General features: G+C 43.0%; 2 protein-coding genes across 2 annotated transcripts in view; one reads left to right on the top strand and one right to left on the bottom strand.

Annotated features, from left to right (window-relative positions):
- Positions 1-379: 379 nt before the first annotated feature.
- Positions 380-7,198, top strand: LOC105390097 (sulfotransferase 1B1). The gene is made up of 7 exons (XM_011561339.3): positions 380-608; positions 4,621-4,755; positions 5,059-5,158; positions 5,501-5,823; positions 5,973-6,067; positions 6,266-6,449; positions 6,795-7,198. The coding sequence occupies exons 1-7, from the start codon at positions 521-523 to the stop codon at positions 6,917-6,919; spliced, it is 1,050 nt and encodes a 349-aa protein (XP_011559641.3). The 5' UTR covers positions 380-520; the 3' UTR covers positions 6,920-7,198.
- LOC105390792 (neurofilament heavy polypeptide) overlaps positions 7,193-19,463 on the bottom strand; it is an 81,724-nt gene continuing 69,453 nt past the window's right edge. The window contains exons 10-15 of the mRNA XM_038117694.2: positions 14,275-14,444; positions 12,297-12,530; positions 10,754-10,915; positions 8,294-10,458; positions 8,052-8,154; positions 7,193-7,720 (exon numbers count right to left, since the gene is read on the bottom strand). Of these exons, the coding sequence (XP_037973622.2) occupies positions 7,574-7,720; positions 8,052-8,154; positions 8,294-10,458; positions 10,754-10,915; positions 12,297-12,530; positions 14,275-14,444 (2,981 nt within the window). The 3' untranslated portion in view covers positions 7,193-7,573. The remainder of the gene's footprint in view (positions 7,721-8,051; positions 8,155-8,293; positions 10,459-10,753; positions 10,916-12,296; positions 12,531-14,274; positions 14,445-19,463) is intronic.

The following is a 19,463-nucleotide window of genomic DNA, read 5'->3' as shown; positions in this document are numbered from 1 at the left end:
TGACTTGACCATTTTTACATGGGTCAAAAGTGAAGAGAATCCCTCATTGCGGGGGTGTTTCCTCCTAGGGGGTACTTAAGTACCAAATCATTAGGTTTTCGATTTCACTTACTTACAGTTTTCGAAAAGAACAAGGACATATAATATATGATATAATATATAATGACAATTAGGTAATACTTAACTAAGTGCTTTGATTCAAAAAGTAAGTATCAAATACTTATAGTTACTTACCTATCAGTTGCGACCATAATCAGACTAGACTAGTCAACTAGTAGACTTATTTATAACATCATGTATTCAATGTACCTATTTACATAGTAAATTGTTGATATGATAATGCTTATCAGCCGTGTCTGCAGTAACCCTCAGTGCAGTTCAGTAGGGCCTGTCATTCGTCAACAAGCCGTGGTACCGCGAGGTCGAGGCCTCTGCTCCACAACACTTTCACTAACCGTGGTGCGCGCGCGCAGGTCACTTGTGTTTATGTCGTGAACTCAAATTTCGAACACAAAAAAATATGGACGCGAAAAATAATAATGTGCTGCCCTTCGAGATCAGGGACGTGGAGCCTGAACTGGCTGATGAGCTGATGAAGTATTTTACTGGTTAGTGCGTATTGTTTTTTTTTAATTAATACATTTACCTAGTAATGTAATAAAATATAGACCAAAGTTTACCAATAGTAAACTTTCTATTTGAGTTTTGAGTTATGAATAGTGATGATGAATAAGATAGATCTGTAAAAAACTATTTGTAACTAGTTGGGTAGGTAGGTACTTTATTTAATGATCTAAGTACTTACCTAGGTTGCACTAGGAAAATACAACTAAAAGTTAAAACCGCGTTATCTCCGAACCATATCAGAAGACAGAAAATAATAAATCATCATCAAAGCTTCAGCATCTTCAGATTTTAATTATTCAATTTGACGGATCTACTATAATGATCTGAGGATCTATAGTTACTCGATTTGTTGATTTAACTTCGATTGATTTAACACAGTATGTATGGAATTTAAATTTAACGATCTTAGTACGTGAATGTGGCTGCATAGATCTATTAAGATCAAGCGCAGTTGTGAAACTAGCATCAAGGATGCTGCCATAAATATCGTTATTCATTAAACATCGTTTAACTAACCTTGTAGCAACTAAATTACTGCCTCTTGGCTTCCTTTAAATATGTTTGATGCTAAGGTCGTTTTCTTGAGGTAGGTAGGCAACATACGATACGATACGGTTAGAGTTAGAGGTCTTCACTTTGGCATGTAAGAGAATTGATATAATAATATGAATAATAAGCTATCATTTTACACATCGGCTACTAAATACCTATCTAACTGGTAGATCACTACCAATTTTAGGTATGGTCTCAAAAAACGGAGGTCGAAAGAGACACTTCGTTTATTGCTTGTTGGCTTCGTGACCCAAATTCACAACAGCTGTCGCCCGGTCACCGACCTCAGTGAAGCCCAAATAAACAATATTTTAGGTAGATAAGGGTTAGCAATCCGCACTACACTCATTCATAATCTAATTTGTTTTTATAGATAAAATAAAAGTAATTTCTAATGCCCTATTTAACCTAGGTACTGTTAACAAAGATTTAGATTTATCAGTTGTAGGTGTAAAACAGGATTAAGTATGTGAATCTAGAGCAGATTAATAATTGTTGTGTATACCTTGGATTTTACCAACTCATTCATCTGTGCTTATTAATTTATTAGCAAATAGCTCTACCGTATCTACCTACAGTCCTACATACATAATCACTATCTGTCTGGTACAGTTTACAAATAAATATGTACTTACGTATACAATAAAGTTAAGTATACTTAAATAACTTGTACAATTTGTACTTTAACAAAAGTCTGATATATTTTTTTTTTATGATAGTTACCGCTAGGGGCGCTGTATTTTAATGCAGAACTTTCTTTTCTGGGTGCTCACCTCTAGATACCTACTTTTTTAATTTAGAAATACCAACCATCCCTAAATTTATTCGAATCGAATGTTGCTGACTCTACTTGATGACTGTGTTTTCCTTGACACGGGTAGAATTTGCTATGTATAACTAGACATAGACTACCGAAGTACCTACATAGTTAAGACTACAATTAAGTATTTAACATGAATGCCAATGCATTGTCAATGTTGTTGACTTCGTCTTATCAATATAAGACGAAGTCAACAACATTTATACCGTAGAGTTACAATATTACACTAGAACATTTAAAGGCGTATCATAGTTTAAAAACAAAGTTAAGCTTTTATCAATGTATGATGATGATGATGATAGTACCTACCTAGTGGTGCTACTATCCGAGAGCAATAATCTGCCTTAAATGATAAAGTACTATCAATTATCGATGCACTTTAACTTCTACAAAGTAATAAGCTAACTTAGGTACTTTACCTCTAACTTAAAGACAGTGCCGGTTTTAGTACTACCAGCGCCCTGGGCGAGATTTCTACGGCGCCCCCTAACTGCAATTCAAGCCCATACGAAAAAAGGCGAAGGATAATAATAAAATAACCATTTATGAAAAGAAATAAACATTTATTAAAAAAAAAACAGGCACTTCGTAACTTAGCGTGGACCGCCTGATTACTGCGTCTGTTTGTTTTAAAATATGAAATTGCGATAACTGTTTTTAAGAGCGTGCACCGATTGAATGAATAAGAATGAGCTGTGTTCGGCTCCATCAAAAATAACGCCAACTCTTTTGAACCAAAATGTTAAAAAAACATAGATAATGTGTTTCTCTGTGGTCGGGGATTCCCAGTAAAATGAACTGTATGTATGTAGTGTTCCGACCGAACGGATTGAGCACTGCGTTCCATCCTAGTGTTGCCAAAACATCGTTTTTTTTTTGCTTACAGAGATGGGAATACAGGGTTATTGGCAAGTAGATAATCAAATGTGCATTATTCGACGTAAATTAGACACAATACCTCAAAATAGCTAAACATTTTTAAAAAATATTCAAAACGCAAAAACAAACAAATTAAATTAACACGGTCCACGCCATGTCGGTCACTGCTGGGCGACAGTGGTATATTTCAATCGGGCCAATTCAAATCAGTAAAATGTCAAAATTTCGCAACTTTTTTTTGAGTTATTTGAATAGATAAACCGATTTTAATAGTATTCTATTTAACAGCGGTGTATTTATATTGATTATTTACTGAGTTATGGGGTATCACCCAGCAATGACCGACGCGGCCTCCAAGGAAGAAAAACCGAAAATTCGTTGCACAGAGCCGCGCGGGTCAGCCCCGGCCACAGTGTGTCGCCCACCCCCCACTAGTAGCAAACTTTGCCCCAAACTTAAAAGACCGTCAGTTTTTCAAAAGATTCGTTAAGTTATGTACGTATATCAATTACTAACGACCCACCATGTGATTTTATCCTCATACTTCCCTTTCTAATAAAAAAAAAACATGACCTAGATATTTGATTTTAAAAATTTGATCTTAAACAGTTTCAAAAAACCAAGTGGTATAGGACATACTAGAGAGCCACGCGGGTCACCCTTCATTGTAATCGCCTAAGAATTACTGCCCGTCGGCCTCTGGGAGCAAGTAAAAAAACACTCTGACTCGCGGTCACCGTTGACCGACACGGCCCGAATGGAAAAGCTTGTTGTCGCCCAGCACTGTCCGCCATGGCCCCAATGGAAATTCACTACATTTTTGATGACGTTGAACGTGAAAAGAATTTCATATGACATTTTTTTGTGCACTTCAGCTTAAAAACATTGTCAACTTATAAGCTTTCAAATAAGATATTTCAATATCAAATCGATTTTGGCATCACCAAGATATGGCCAAAACAACCAGCACAGACGGACAAAATTCAACAGGAAAAGTAACATAATTAGCCCAATTTAAAGGTAAAAAGTGTGATTGTTTTCAGTCCTGTTGAATTCAGTCAGACTGTAGTATGGAAACTTCTATTGAGTTTTCTCCGCTTTCTCTGGTTATTTTGGCCATATTTTGGTGATATCTAAATCTATTTGATATTGAATTATCTTATTTGAAAGCTTATAAGTTGACTATGTTTTTAAACTGTCACACACATACAAAAAAATGTCATATAAAATTCTTTTTTAATTTGATTTATTTGTTTTTGCGTTTTGAATATTTTTTTTAAATGTTTAACTATTTTGAGGTATTGTGTCTAATTTGAGTCCAATAATGCAGATTTGATTATTTTAATTAGTTTATTAAGGTTTTACTTATGCAAAACATCCAAAAAAGAATATTGAAATATGGCTAGTTATTTTTATTTTCGGTTTTAATCATAAAATTTTGGAAAAAAAAATCAATATTAAATATCTTAGAAATGGTTAAGTTTCGCATAATACATTATAGGGTTCAATCGACTGGAAATGCCTTCTTCTGTCACCTCCTGAAAGGATCAGGTCTACTTATCAATAACCCTGTATAAAGGGGCGCCGCTTAACGGCGCCCTTTAAAGTCCGGCGCCCCTGGGCGGTCGCCCAACCGCGCCCTACCCTAACGCCGGTACTGCTTAAAAATATGGATTATGTCGCAATTTCATACTACTAGTTAACTATATGTGTCTCTTAACACCTCCCCCCGCGTGTTCCAGGCGAGCTGACGGGCTTCGTGCAGGTGGGGCCGAAGCGCTACTTCCTGCCCAATAAGTACAAGCAGGAGGCGAGGAACATCTACAACATGCCCGTCCGACCCACCGACATCTTCGTCGCGAGCTACCCACGCTCCGGTTAGTATCATCACTACTACATCATCATTATCATCAGCCTGTATTTTGTCGTCCACTTCGGGAATCATAGGCCTCTTTCTTGAATAGTAGGCGCTAGACCACTCTGTAATCGCCATTCCTCAGCCAGCCACTACCGGCTAGCTGTCAAAGTGCTAGCTAGCGGGCTAAAGGGCAGTTCGCAGGATGAGGATGCCAACCCCGATATGCCAAATAGCCACCGTTTTGTGCACTATTTTCTCTTGCGCCAGCTATTGGTGAATTAATGAATTATTAACAAATTATTAATTGTTATTATTGTAACAGGCACAACATGGACTCAGGAGCTGGTGTGGATGGTGGCCAACGACCTGGACTACGAGAAATCAGACGCCATCCCACTCACAGAAAGATATCCGTTTTTAGAGTAAGACATTAATATACTAAATTGTTGTTCATAGTAATTATGTTGTATTTTTTCTTGTCTTGTCACACGTTACCCCTTTCTTTATACTTTATATTTCCTTTCAATGTGGTTGTCTGGAAGAGATTACTTTTAGTAATAAGGCCGCCGATTGTACCATTTTTCTTTTCTATGTTTGTGAAACTGTTTCTGTTTGTGTGCAATAAAGAGTATTTTATCTTTATATTTAAATAGGCCCCTATCAATAGTAATATGTACTTATTCCTATATTACATAGGCGCCAACCCGCCAACTATGCACATAATTTATTTATCTAGTTACCTTTAATCAAACTGTAATTTTCAGATTCTCAATATTCGTCCACCCGATAATGAAGGAGCGTTTCCGTGAAGAGAACAAGCACAGTCCCCAGAAGCTGAAACTCCTCGAGCTAGTCTCCCAACCTGGGACAGAGCAGCTGGCGGCCGTCACCGGCGCGCGGTTCATCAAGACGCACCTCCCGCTGTCGCTGCTGCCGCCCGCGCTGCTCGACCACGGCAAGATGGTGTACGTGGCGCGCGACCCCCGGGATGTTGTCGTCTCCTTCTATCACCTGAACAGGTCCATGAGGACGCAGGGTTATGTGGGAGATTTTAAGACCTACTGGAACTACTTTATTCGGGATTTGCGTAAGTTTATTTTATTTATTTATTAATTTATTTTTAAAAGGAAAACTTACAGCTAAAGTTTATGGAAAGTATGCGTCGTTTTTCTTAATTAATATAATATTTCAGTGGAGTCATTGTATAACTTTTCTCATAGTATAATGGTTTTTCAGATCACTGGACTCCATACTTCGATCACCTAAAAGAAGCGTGGGAAAAGAGACATCATCCCAATATGCTGTTCCTTTTCTATGAAGAACTATCAAAGGTACGTGGCTCGGCCCGTAGGTCATGAGTAGGTACTGTGAACAAAAGTTACCGTACCCATTATTTACGTATGAGGACTCTATAATGATGGGATACGTTTAGGCGGCATTATCGCTAAGTGATTCGTTCGGCGGGCAAACTAGAACTTCTTGTATCATATACACATATATACTATTTTAAGATGATGTGTGTTTAACAGGACCTGCCGGCGGCGGTGCGTCGCGTGTCCACATTCCTGAACAAGCGCTACTCGGAGGATCAGATCCAGCGGCTCTGCCGGCACCTCAGCGTCGACAGCTTCAAGAGCAACAAGTCCGTCAACTATGACGTCATGAGCGAGCTCGGCATCATGGTGAAGGGCGAGGGCGGATTCATAAGAAAAGGTGAGATGCATAGAATGCATGTTATTTTAAATGTGCCTGCCTGTGAGTAATGTGATCGAATTATGAATCCTTTCATATTCTGGATTCAATAATTAGCCAATGTTATTAAATCTTTATAAAGACTGTCTCAAATTCTCTAATAGGTCCACATGATTGATGTATTTTGATGGCTATTATCAGATCTGGATGGCATTGTGTCTTTTACAAAATGGTCTGGCACCAGTTCTCCCCATGTGAGTTTGTCACGGTCTCACAATTAAATGATAATTATTTAGCATTATGGCAAGGCAACTGTCTAAAATTCGAAAATTAACTGGTTTTAAAATTAATATGTGATGTGCACAGGCAAGGCGGGCGGGTGGCGCGAGCACTTCGACGAGGAGATGGCGCAGCAGGCGGAGCGCTGGATCAGCGACAACCTGCGGGGAACAGACTTCCGGTTCCCGCACATGGACAAGGAGGCGCAGTGAAAGTATTACTATATGACAAATGTTTTATTGGAATAACATGCTTACAATTACTTAATTACCTAAGATTATTAAGTAACAAAAAATATCCACAAAGATAGAATTAATATAGGAAATTTGAAACTGAATTTTATATTAGAAAACAGAATTTTATATACATAAGTTAATTTAGCTTAGTTTAGGCAACATCTGTTACACGTGGAATACGAGCGAGCTTGATTATTATAATTTATATTGTAAATTCTTGTATCAAATTGCAAATAAAACGATTCCAGATCCTTCTTCACATTTTTTATTTTAAATAATACGGTTATACAAAGATAATAAATTAAAAGCCGGATTTAAAATCAATTATTCGTTGGTAATATAAAATTCTAAAACAGACTCATAATCATAATATTGATAATTGTATCGAAGGCGGTTGCGCCGCGAGTTTACGTCTCGTCTATAAAAAGCGACTCTATAATATAAAGTGGGAGTCCTCCCGCACCTACATCATGCCGCTACGAACAGTAACGTTAATAACTATCATACACTTATAGAAAATCACAAAATTCAAGCGGAAATAATAGGAATTGGAGACGATCAGTGGCGGCGCCACGACCGTCGCGCCCCGTTTCCGTCTGGCCGGGGTGCCGGGGGCCGGGGGCCGGGGGTCTACGCGATGACGTCGGGCAGCGCGTCGCCGGGGCTGGGCGGCAGCTTGGCGCCGTCTCCGTTGCTCAGTCCGTTCATCTCCGCCGCCTTCTTCGCTTCGAGCGGCTTCTTCGGCACCGGCCTCATCGTGTTCGGCTTCGCGGGAGCCTGCAAGTGCACAATTTATCTAATTAGCGAAAGTTCAAAGCAAGATGAGATGCGGGAGTCTCCTTATTATGATCTGAATGGAATTTCTTCGCACGCAGTTTGGATGACAGCCAAAATAAACTGGGTGTAACCTCGCGCGCCGCGGTATTTCCCGACGAATGTTTTCTCGTGTTATTTACTAGCCGCAATGTTGTTAGGTGTTCGTGACATTTACAATGTGAATAATTGGATACATTCCAATAAGATATTATTATAATTATCAATGATCTAGTACGGATACATTATCTTTTAATGATATACAAAGAGCTATGAATAAGGGCAGTGTACGTACCTTGGCGGGCGCGATCTTGGTCGGCGGTCGCGGCGCGGTGGCGCGGCGGTTGGCGAGCTCCTTGCCCGGCTTGTCCAGCGGCCGGGACGGAGCGCTGCTGCTCCTGGGGGGGGGAGGTTCATCATTAGCAAGGGTCCGATTTGTAATGGTGGAGGGCTTTTATAAACAATACTGTGGTAATTTTTATGAGCGTTTAATTAATTAAAAAGATAATAAGATAACTGATAGTGTCGTATACTCACTTAGTTGTAGCAGTGGTAGTGGCGGGTCGGGGCGCGGGCCGCGGCGCGGGGCGGGCGGGCGCGGGGGCGGCGCGGGCGGCGGGCGCGGGGCGGGCGGCGGGTGCGGACAGCGGCTTGCGGGCGGGCGCGGCGGTGCCGTTAGTGAGCGGCTTCTTTTCCACCGGCTCCTTGGGTTTAGCAGCGAGTGTGGTGCGCGGGGCCGCAGGGCGCGGGGTGGGCGCGGCGCGTGGGGCGGGCGCGGCGCGGGGCGCGGGGCGCGCGGCGGCTGCGGGGCGGGCCGTGGCCGATTTGGCTGCGGGCTCCTTGGCCGGAGCGGGCTTGGGGGCGGCAGCGCGGGGCGCGGGGGCGGCGCGGGGCGCGGCTGGCTTGGCGGCGGGAGCGGCGCGCGCTGTGAGCGAGGTCCGCGCGGCGGGCGCGGCGGCGGGGCGCGCGGCCGCGGTCGCCGCGGGCTTGGCAGCGGCGGCGGTGGCGGAGGGGCGTGCGGGCGCGGGGCGCGGGGAGGGCCGAGCGGCGGGACTCGCTGCCGGCTTCTTAGTTGCGGACACTGGTGTTTTGGGTGCAGCAGGCTTAGGCGTCAGTTTCGCCGGCGTCTTCGTGGCTGGTGCTGTTTTCTTTATCGGTGTCTTGCCCTTCGCGGCGGCGGCTGCGGTGCCGGCGGCAACGGCGGCGGCCCCGGCGGCGGCGGCGGCGGCGGCGGCGGCCACGGGCGCGGCGGGCGCGGGCTCGCCGGGCAGCAGGTCGGGCGCGGCGTCGGGCGCGGGGCTCAGCCGCGCCAGCAGCTCCGCGCTCGCCGACTGTTGCTGAGATTCTTCAACTGGCGCTGGAGACTGCGCGGGCTCTGTGTGTGTGTCCTGCGGCGCGGGGGAGTCGCGGGGCAGCGGCACGTCCACGGGGAGCGTGGCGGGCGCGGGGGAGGGCTCGCGCGGGGCGGGGGAGGGCGCGGCGGCCTCGGGCTCCGGCACTGGGGTCGCCAGGTCGGCGGGATCAGGCACTGGTGAAGCCGCCACCTCGGGCTCAGGCACCGGCGACGCCGCTACCGCGAGCTCGGGCACGGGAGATGCCGCACAGGCAGGCTCCGGCGCTGGGGACGCAGCATAGGCTGGCTCCGAGACGGGGGATGCAGCGAATGTAGGCTCGGGAACGGGGGACGCAGCGTAGGTAGGCTCGGGGAAAAGAGACGCAGCGTGGGCAGGCTCGGGGACGGGGGACGCCGCCACCTCGGGCTCCGATTCCGCAGTATACGCGGGCTCGGGCGCAGGGGAAGCCGTGAATGCAGGCTCGGGCTCGGAGGACGCCATGAAGGCGGGCTCGGGCTCGGGCTCGGAGGACGCCATGAAGGCGGGCTCGGGCTCGGGCTCCGGCGACGCCTCGCGCGGGGGCTCCGGCTGCGGCTCGGGAGTGGGGTCCCGCGGGGGCTCGGGGGCGGCCTCCACCGCCGGCTCCGGGGTGGGTTCTCTCGCCGGCTCGGGCGTGGGCTCCCGCGCGGGCTCGCAGGGCGCGGGCGACGCCGCGTCGAGCCCCTCGCCCGCCTGCAGCTGCACGAAGTCGAGCATCTTCTCGGGCGCGCTGTCCTCCTCCTTGGTGTCTTCACACGTGAAGTCCACCAGCTCGTTGTCGTGCTGGTCGGGCTCGCTGGTGACGCCGCTGTCGGCGTCCCCCGCCGGCTCCGCCAGCTCGGCCGGCTCCATGTCCACGTCCTGCGAGGAGTCGTCGCAGAAGCCGAGCTCGGAGCTCTTCCCGTCGGGGATCTCGGGGATCTGCTCGAACATGAGCTTGTGCGACTCGGGCGTGTCGGTTTGGGGCGCGTCGATGGTGCCGAAGTCTATGTCGGCGAGGTTCTGCGCGTTGTTGGCCGCCTCGTAGTCGGAGATGTTGTCCCTGGTGAAGTCGGCGAGGTTGTTCTCGAGCTGGTCGAGGGCGGCGTCGTTGTCGGGCGGCAGGAGGTTCTCCTTATCATCGCGTGGGTCGGCGTTGTCGTCGTCGTCGCTGTCGGGCAGCGGGCGCACGGCGTTGAGGTCCACGGGCGACGCGGGCCGCGAGTCCGCGTCCTTCTCCTGGTAGAAGCTCATGCTCATCGGGTCCCGCTCCTTGTTCTTGAGCCGCTCCAGCAGCTCCTCGTTCGCTTCCGTCGCGAACGGGTTTGTTTCTGTGTGCGCCTGGAATACCTGTGAAGGTGAGGTTACAGTTAATGAATTTTATTTAGGATCTTACAGTAAGATATTTTAGTTATACCACCTCAGTTTTCAGAATAATAAAATAGTCAGTGGTGACGAAGTCTTGGTTGATATTGATGATAATTACGGATTGATATTGATAATTCAAAATAATTTGCACAATGCACGGAACTATGCTACTATAACATTCACGTAGGATAGGACTACCTACTATGAAACTTCTCCTCTCATGCATCCCTCAAGATCCCTATAAAATTCTACTCTATATTACTAGCTCTGCAATCACCTGTATATTGCAGAAGTCGGTGGTGTCCCGCTGCACGCGCTCGAGGTCGTGAAGCAGCGCGGAGTCTGCTTCCGCCGCGAATGCTCCGAAGCTGTCCGTGCCGAAGCTGTCGGCGCCCTTGTCGTTGCCGTTCAGCTTGGCGGCATCGTCGAGCGAGATGTTCTGTTGTTATGAAAATAAAATATTGTTAATTATAATACATATTCGTACAAATATTTGACGTAAAGATTTATTTTTAATGAAATTATTTAAAAAATATTAGGCACTTAGGATCTTGCATATACTTTACAGTAAAATTCTTAACGTATATATGTTACTGTAAAAGCCCGAACAACGGTAAATCCTAAGATTTACGCGTAAAACCTAAGATTTACCAACTCTTAATGGTAAAAGCCCGAAAGATTTTGCGATTCGCACTTTTACCACTATTCACTTGGTAAATCTTAGGATTTACATTAAGGCACGGTAAATTTGAAAAAGCCAGGTTATAACTTATAACCTCCGTAGTCGAACAAAGCGTCCGTAGTCGAGCGGGCTTCAGTGGTCGTAACTGATCACTGAGGTTTAGCAACAACCAGCATGGTCAGCCATTGGATGGGTGACCGATTTCAAGTGGTTCTTTTCTGGATGCTTTCGTGCTTCGGACGGCACGTTAAGCCGTGGGTCCCGGTTGCTGCTTCGGCAGCAGTCGTTAAGCCTAGTCAGAGGCCTTCGGGCGGCTTGAAACAGGTTGCCCACTTACCCGACAACTCGCTCAGCACAAGCTTGCTTGTGTTGGGGTCCACCAACCCGCACTAGGCCAGCGTGGTGGACTAGATCGAAACCCTTCCTTCATTGGAAGGAGACCCGTGCCCCAGCAGTGGGGACGTAATGAGTCGTGATGATGATGATAACTTATAACTAACCGAACTTAAGAAATATTTATTATTGCAATCTAATTTACTCGACGTCAACAATAATAATACGTGAAAATTATTTTACTTCCGGTTTCCGTGTTTAAGTTATCGTTCAGTGAATGAGTGAAAATAAAGTTATTTTCCAATAAGCATTAAATGATAATTCGCATCTATTACTATACACATAAATACCATCCGGTGCATTGCATCGCCCTAAAGTTGATGAATGACCTTGACCTCCAATTTCTTTTCGACAAGTGGTTATTGGGTTGAAATAAATGAATAGGTAATAATTAATCTTTGTTTTATTCCCAAAACCAACTTTTACTAGGTGTCAGTGGTAAAACCTAGCATTTACCAAATTCTGATGGTAAAAGCCCGAAAAAAATGACCCATTTTCACAAATCCTTACATTTACCAACTCATGTTGGTAAATCCTAAGATTTACTGGTAAATCCTAGGATTTACCGTTGTTCGGGCTTTTACAGTAACATATATATTTCTCGAAGTAAGGTTTCCCAAATAAGAAGGTATTAAAATTAACGGTTAACATTCATCAAAATCTTTCAAGATAAAGAAAACAGAGATTTTGAACGGTCATAAACTCCAACATTACCGAAAAAATATCATGTAGAACTGCAACTTACATGATGCCCATTGAGCTGATCACAGTTATCCAGGTCCAACAATTCCTTGGGCCTCACAACAGCCTCCGTCTCGAACTGCTTGCGGTCCGGCAGCTCGATATCGTCCATGGGCAGCGGCTTGCGCGGGGACTCCGCCAGCAGCACGTCCGTGGCCGCCGTGCCCGGGACGAACACCGGCGCGTCCGGGTTTAGCGGGGAACTGTTCATGTCCACTGAGCTGGTCTCCCACGCGGACTGGAATGGGGGGGTTTTGGTTAGTTGTAGAATGTTTTATAGAATATAATTGACGCTAGAAGAATTGAATGTAATAAGCAGCCGGTAAAATAATTTCCTACTAGCGCAATTTTGCGGTGAGATATGCTATGAATAAAACCCGAGGTAAGACATAAACCAAAAAATGAGATGTGTGTGTGTGAGTGTAACAGATTACATGAGTCTAGATTCTGGCTTGAGAATATGTACCTAAGTAGTAAGCATGGACCATAGGTCAGTAGACAACTTAGCCAATCACAATTCCTCACCCCATACTCAAATTCTGCTTAACTTGACGTCCTCAGGTGTGAAACTGATGTTAATTACTGTCTTCAGTTACAATAAAACCCTACATACTTAGTCATCCAAGGTCCTTCATACAACCAAAAGCATGTCTTTAGAATGTATATTAATCAAAGGAGAAGCTCCGTTGAGGCACCGTCGGTAATTAGCAACCACAGTGTGATTGTAAATCTTGATCGGTATGCACTAATGTAAAGTAAATGTACAAAGACAGGAAGTGTGTGTCTGTTGTGCAATGTTTACGAATGTCTGTTACAATTATGAGCTCTGTTATGCTACTGGGTTTATTGCCCTAACTGGCTGATTTACACAAGAGAGTTACATCATGTCTATTTCTGACTAATAAAAAGTTACTACTATCTTTAGGGGTTACTTGATATCAATTTAATATGTATTTTTGTCATGGTCAGTCTGCGTCTAAAGTTCGAATATGCAATTATGCATGGATATGCATCTCAAGGGACATTCTGTAGATACTCGGCATAATGTAGTCAGTGTTTTGATCATGAGAAGTAACCTTGGTGAGATAATGTGTTGCAAAAATGAGGCAATGAGGTTAGTACAACACCTTGCACTGTAAAATTGCAGTTATAAAACGATTAAACAGTGTTAAACGTTCTATTCAATTAAATAAGGAACTCTATAAAATCTTAAAACCTCGGTCAGATATACACTTAAATAAATACAACAATATAAATTGGTACAGCACTTTTGCAGCTGTGTCCATTCATACTTTGATTAAACAAACAAATTGTGATAATCATACAGACTTCTTTTGTAACCTATTAGTTGCATGCAATGCACCAATTTTGCAGGTTTTTATTCGATAATCGTAGCATAAACTAGAATTATTAATAACAGTAACAACAATATTGCTTCATTATGCCAGTCTTAAAATTTGTTTTTGGTTACCAGAATCAGTGACTGGCTCTTTTTACCCGACTGCCTAAGGAATGACTGCTTATGGAATGTTTTTTGTGAAAGTGTAACTTATCAGTCCTTTGATAAATATTAAAAAATATTAGAATTTTATCAGATTTATAGATGTATCAAGTTGGTGGATTGAGAGGTGGTACTAAGACATACATTGATGTATTCATACATCATTGTTCATACACTACTGGGTTTAATTTTGTCAGTGACATTCGTCAATGTGCCTGACATACTGAACAACTTTCACAATGAAAATAACTCTGAAATCAGTTGTTCAATAAGATTTATGACCCAGCATGATGGGAAATGGTCCAAACTGAGGATATGCACAAAGGTTCCATTCGGGTGAGCCAGGTGCAGGCACTAAGGGCCTGAACACAACACTGCGATACTCAGCAACATTGCGAAAGTTCCATTTTAAAAGGTGTTGTCTAACACCCCCGCAGCGAATAGAATCTAATATAATATATTATGTAGGTAAGTGTCTCACAGTATCCTGGCAGGGAGTCTCGGAGCGCGGCAGGTCGTCGCGCTCGTCGCTGGGCGGCGCCTCCTCCTTGCTCTCGCCCTCGCCCTTGAAGTAGTTCCACTCGTCCTCCGACTCCTCGCCGCTCTCACCTACATTCTCCACCAGCGCGCCAGCGGACTGACCCTCTTCTTCTACTGTGGGTGCAAATGGACACATGGATTAGTGTTATGAATGCTAGCTGTACTTCAGAGATGGTAGTTGTAACCCTTATTCATAGTAGTCTGAGTTACACTTCTACATGTATGACTAGTTCACTACAAAATGCTAGGAAATATTAACCTTCCTCAATAATATTGTGCAATAGTAGGTAAATAAAAATATGATACGATTTCGGATGACCTAGCTCAGGTTGACATTTTGCACACAGTCAGCTGTTTTTGATTAAATTCAGATTTTGTGTTGGGATAGGTTTAATTTATAAACATGAAACAATTGACAACTTAACAATAGTTAAAATAACTTTTGTTCTGCTAACAATGCTAATCTGTCGCTGGTGATAACATAAAAGAAACGTGCTAAGGACGACCGGTCTCAGTCTGGGTATGATATCACTTTCCTCGTGTATCAGGGTCAAAACATTCGCTCGGAAAGTTGAAGGCCGACAAATGATGATAATAGTAATAGCATGGGGGTAAACAAAGCGCACCTGCCGTGTCTGAGCACGGCCCTCGGCCCTTATGTCAGCCCTAGGGCTCAACAGGTGACACACCCTGGTACTTAAGACTTCCTAAGCTCACACTACCAAGTTTATCACAAAGACAGACAATCCAGCGTCGAGTCAAGACGCCGCATTCCGGAGGGAAGTCACGGTGATAATGATAACAAGGCGCGCGGCCGCAACGATCTTTTTACCGGTCGCAAAAATTCAAATTCGCGAGACACTCGCGGGCGCCATTTCGAGTTGGGGCCGGCGACACGCCCGCGGCGACAACTCAATATTCAACACGTAATACCAGCAGACAACCTGAGCGAGGATCTCCGCAGGGGGATGCGCTTTCAGGCGAGTGTGTTCTATTTCCAGAACAGTGCTCCGCATGAATCAACACAGAAATAACCTTTCACAAACGGTTCGGAATGTGAAATTAAACAAACATCAACTAAAAATCACATACCGTAAACGGTAATTTCACTGAACAGATTGTTATCAACGTTGTCGGGTAATATCGGTGGTGTTCACGGTAAAAAGACAAAAGCCGGTAACAGAATGTAGCGGCGCGGAGCGACACAGTCCCCACGCAGTTCAGAGAGCAACTGAGCGGCGCGCGCGGGGCGGGGCGCGGGACGCGGGGCGGCGGGGGGAGCGGGGCGCACGTGGGGGTCGGGGATGCCATGCGTGCTTACTAACTATTTACCCTTCAGTTGAAAATGTACTTTGAAATAATTTATTTTCTTACAAACATTGTATTAATCGTGTGCTACATAAATAAAATACTGATTAAACATGATTTATACATCTATCACTATCATCACTATCATCGTGCCTCGTTATGACTTTAGAAAGGCTAACTACACTCTTCTCAATATAGATCTGAATGCTGTGAATTGGAAAAACGCAATTGGACATGATGAAGATGTCAATGTAATGCTGGATAAGTTTTATGCTATTTTAAATAATTTGATTGATAAACATGTTCCGAAGAAAAAAAAACTTAATCATAAATATCCGGTGTGGTACAACTGCAACTTAAAAAAACTTATAAAAGAAAAATATAAACTACATGCTAGATACAAAAAACATAAAAATCCATTAGATTATTTTTATATTATAGTGAACTTCGTATTTTATGTCATAAAAATATAAAAATATGCTACAATATATATCTTAAATCCATTGAAGACAGTATATGCTCCCATAATATTAAGGCTTTCTGGTCTTTTCTTAAAAACAAACGAAAAACTATTGAAGCTATCCCAAGTACAATGTATCTAAATAAAGACAAACTTTCGTCCCCTCAAGCTATTTGTAACGGTTTCGCCGAGTATTTTGCTTCAGTCTATGCGGATGATGACAACGGCAACTTCGACCCAATTCCTCCGACTTATTTAGCGTGTGATTATTTGTCAACCATAGAAATAACTCCTCAAAATATTGAACGGGCCATTTTCAAGCTGGATATTAATCAGGGTCCTGGACCAGACGGTCTACCAGCTATTTTTATTAAAAAAAACTGTAAAAGCACTTGTGCTGCCCCTTTATATGATCTTTGTAAAATCTATCGATACTGCCATCTTCCCCGATAAATGGAAACTAGCGAATGTGATACCAATTCCAAAAGGTGGCAACGCTACCGATATTGAGGACTATAGGCCGATATCACTGCTTAGTATTATGGAAAGAGTATTTGAAGCAGTCGTAAGTCCCTCTTTTACACAAATGCTTGACCCTATAATAAATATTAATCAGCATGGCTTCCTCAAAAATAAGTCAACAAATACAAACTTAGCATGTTATATATCAGACCTCCAGGAATACATAGATCAGGGATTGCAAGTTGACGCGATTTACACTGATATAAGTAAAGCCTTCGATCGGGTAAACCATAAAATCCTGCTTAACAAACTCAGCTGTATCGGAGTCCATGGCAAACTATTGAAATGTTTTAATTCATACCTCACAAATAGAAGTCAAAAAGTTGTAGTTGCTGGATATGAGTCCTCTCCATTTGCGGCTCCGTCTGGCGTTCCACAGGGTTCAAATCTCGGTCCAAAGCTATTTTTGGTCTTTATAAATGATCTTGCTGACATTATTCAAAGCTCCCACTATTCTTTTTTTGCAGATGACCTTAAATTATATAGGCCCATTAGAAGCTCCAGTGATGTAATACTTTTGCAGAAGGATCTTTCACAGGTTTTACAATGGAGTATCGTGAACAAATTACCTCTGAACACAAAAAAATGTAAATATATATCCTTTACAAAAAAAAAAACACCAATTTTAGCTTCTTATGGACTAGACGGGAAAACACTCGATAAAGTTACAGAAATAAAAGACCTGGGGGTTACTATTGATGATCGCTTAACCTTCAATGTCCATACAAATAATATAGTTAAAAAAAGCCTCGCTATGTTAGGTTTCATATGGCGAAATTGCCGTGAGTTCAGAAATGAAAGTACTCTTAAAATAGCTTATTGTGCATTGGTCCGTAGTTCTCTAGAATACTGTTCTACCATTTGGAACCCTCACTATAATTGCCATATAGAAAGAATCGAACGAGTACAAAGACGTTTTCTGTACTATCTGAGTGGACATCAAGGCAAACGTCGTAGTCTGGCGCATTACTATGAACGATTACGTTATTTTAATTTACTTTCGCTAGAAGATAGACGTCGAAACGCTGATCAGATATTCCTCTACAAAATTTTCAACAACAAAGTTATGTGTCCTCTTCTGCTTTCTAAACTTAACATAGTTGTTCCGCGTCGTGGTGCTCGCATTGCAAACTATCGTCCATTTTATATTCGTGCTGCAAAAACTAATGTTGGAAAATTCTCAATTTTAAACAGAATATGTAGACAGCATAACGAACTTTTTGTAAAAGACCCGCAAAAATTTGATCTGTTTTCATGTCGTTTAGAAAAATTTAAAAAAAATTCTTTTATTAAGTACTTAATTCATAAAAAATTCATGTAAAATTTGTTTTTGTAAAATGTTTAGTTTTAACTTGTATAAATTTAAGATATTAAGTTATATGCCGGCTATTAGTGCATAAGTTTGGCTCGATTGTGTTGTAAATGTTGTGTTTTTCTGTAATTGGATGCCCACTGTGGCATGTATTGTGATGTTTTCTTTTTATAAATGTAAAGTGTGTGTCTGTTGAAAAACCTAATCAATAAATAAATAAATAAATCACTATCATCAGCCAATAATCATCCACTGCTGGACATAGGCATCTCCCAAGGAGCGCCACAACACTCGGTCCTCGGCCTTCCTCATCCAACCACTACCCGCCACCCGCCTAAGGTCGTCAGTCCAGCGGGCAGGAGGGCGTCCCACGCTGCGTTTGCCTGTTCGTGGTCTCCACTCGAGAACTCGTATACCCCAACATTTATACATCATAATCTATTATTATTTAATATTAAGTACTTAAATTAGTTAAGCGGGTGGTGACCCGCAAGTTGTCCAGACAAACGTAGTTAATGACAAACCTACCTAGCTAAATACAAAAAAAATACAACCGATAATTTATAAAAAATATATCCTGTTCCTGTATCTGCCTAAACAGTAGAATTCAAAGCTTGTAAAGCGGGCAACCCTGCTCGCAGCTGTTAATTTGGGGGTGGGGAAGGACCTCTGTCTCCCCTACCACCTACCTACCTACTAACCCAAACCAGATAGATGATTTTTTTTTTCTATTCTACATTCAACTCGAGTCAGAGATAGACTGGAATGTATTAGGAACCGTCCATTCGTCATCATCTGCATACAATAAACAAACCCACACTGTCTACAAAATATTACAAAGGTGACAGAGATGTAGGCGAATATTAATTTTATTTATTGAATGAGTAATGTTCCTTTCAGTATAGCAGTCATAGCAGAGGTACTTAGATAACATTATTAAGTTTTATATTTTTTCATAAATGTACTGTTACTAGGTAGGCTTACCTAGAGGGGTAATCATATTAAAATACAAATCCTTGAAACATGGCTGAGTTCAGAAGAAGGTAAAAATATCGATGTCATTTGTATTACAGAACACCACCGGCGGAAAGAAGACCTAGAAAGGCTCTCGTTGTCAGGTTTTAAACTAGCTGCCAGTTACTCCCGCGAAAAAAATAGGAGTAAAGGAGGGGCATGCATTTTTGTTCGCTCAAATATTATTTACAAAGAGCTACCTAGAATCCGTGACTTGACTATCCCTTATGTTTTTGAATTGTGTGGTATTAATTTGAATGGTACCTATATTTTGTGTATCTATAGGCCTAAAAAAGTGAAAAATGACAATTTCATTAAAAATATGGAAAATGTACTCAGCATTGTCCAAAAACACAAAGAGCATAAAATTATTATTTGTGGAGATTTTAATGTGGATATCTTGATGAATAGCTCAGAAACTAGAGAGTTCAGATGTCTTGCTGAATCATATGGATTGAATATAAATATTAATCAACCAACTCGCATAACAAGCCACAGTAGCACATGCCTCGAC

Source organism: Plutella xylostella, chromosome 10, assembly GCF_932276165.1.
Source record: "Plutella xylostella chromosome 10, ilPluXylo3.1, whole genome shotgun sequence".
NCBI lineage: Eukaryota > Metazoa > Arthropoda > Insecta > Lepidoptera > Plutellidae > Plutella > Plutella xylostella.
The sequence above is the reverse complement of the archived record's forward strand: the minus strand, read 5'-3'. Positions and strand labels throughout refer to the sequence as shown.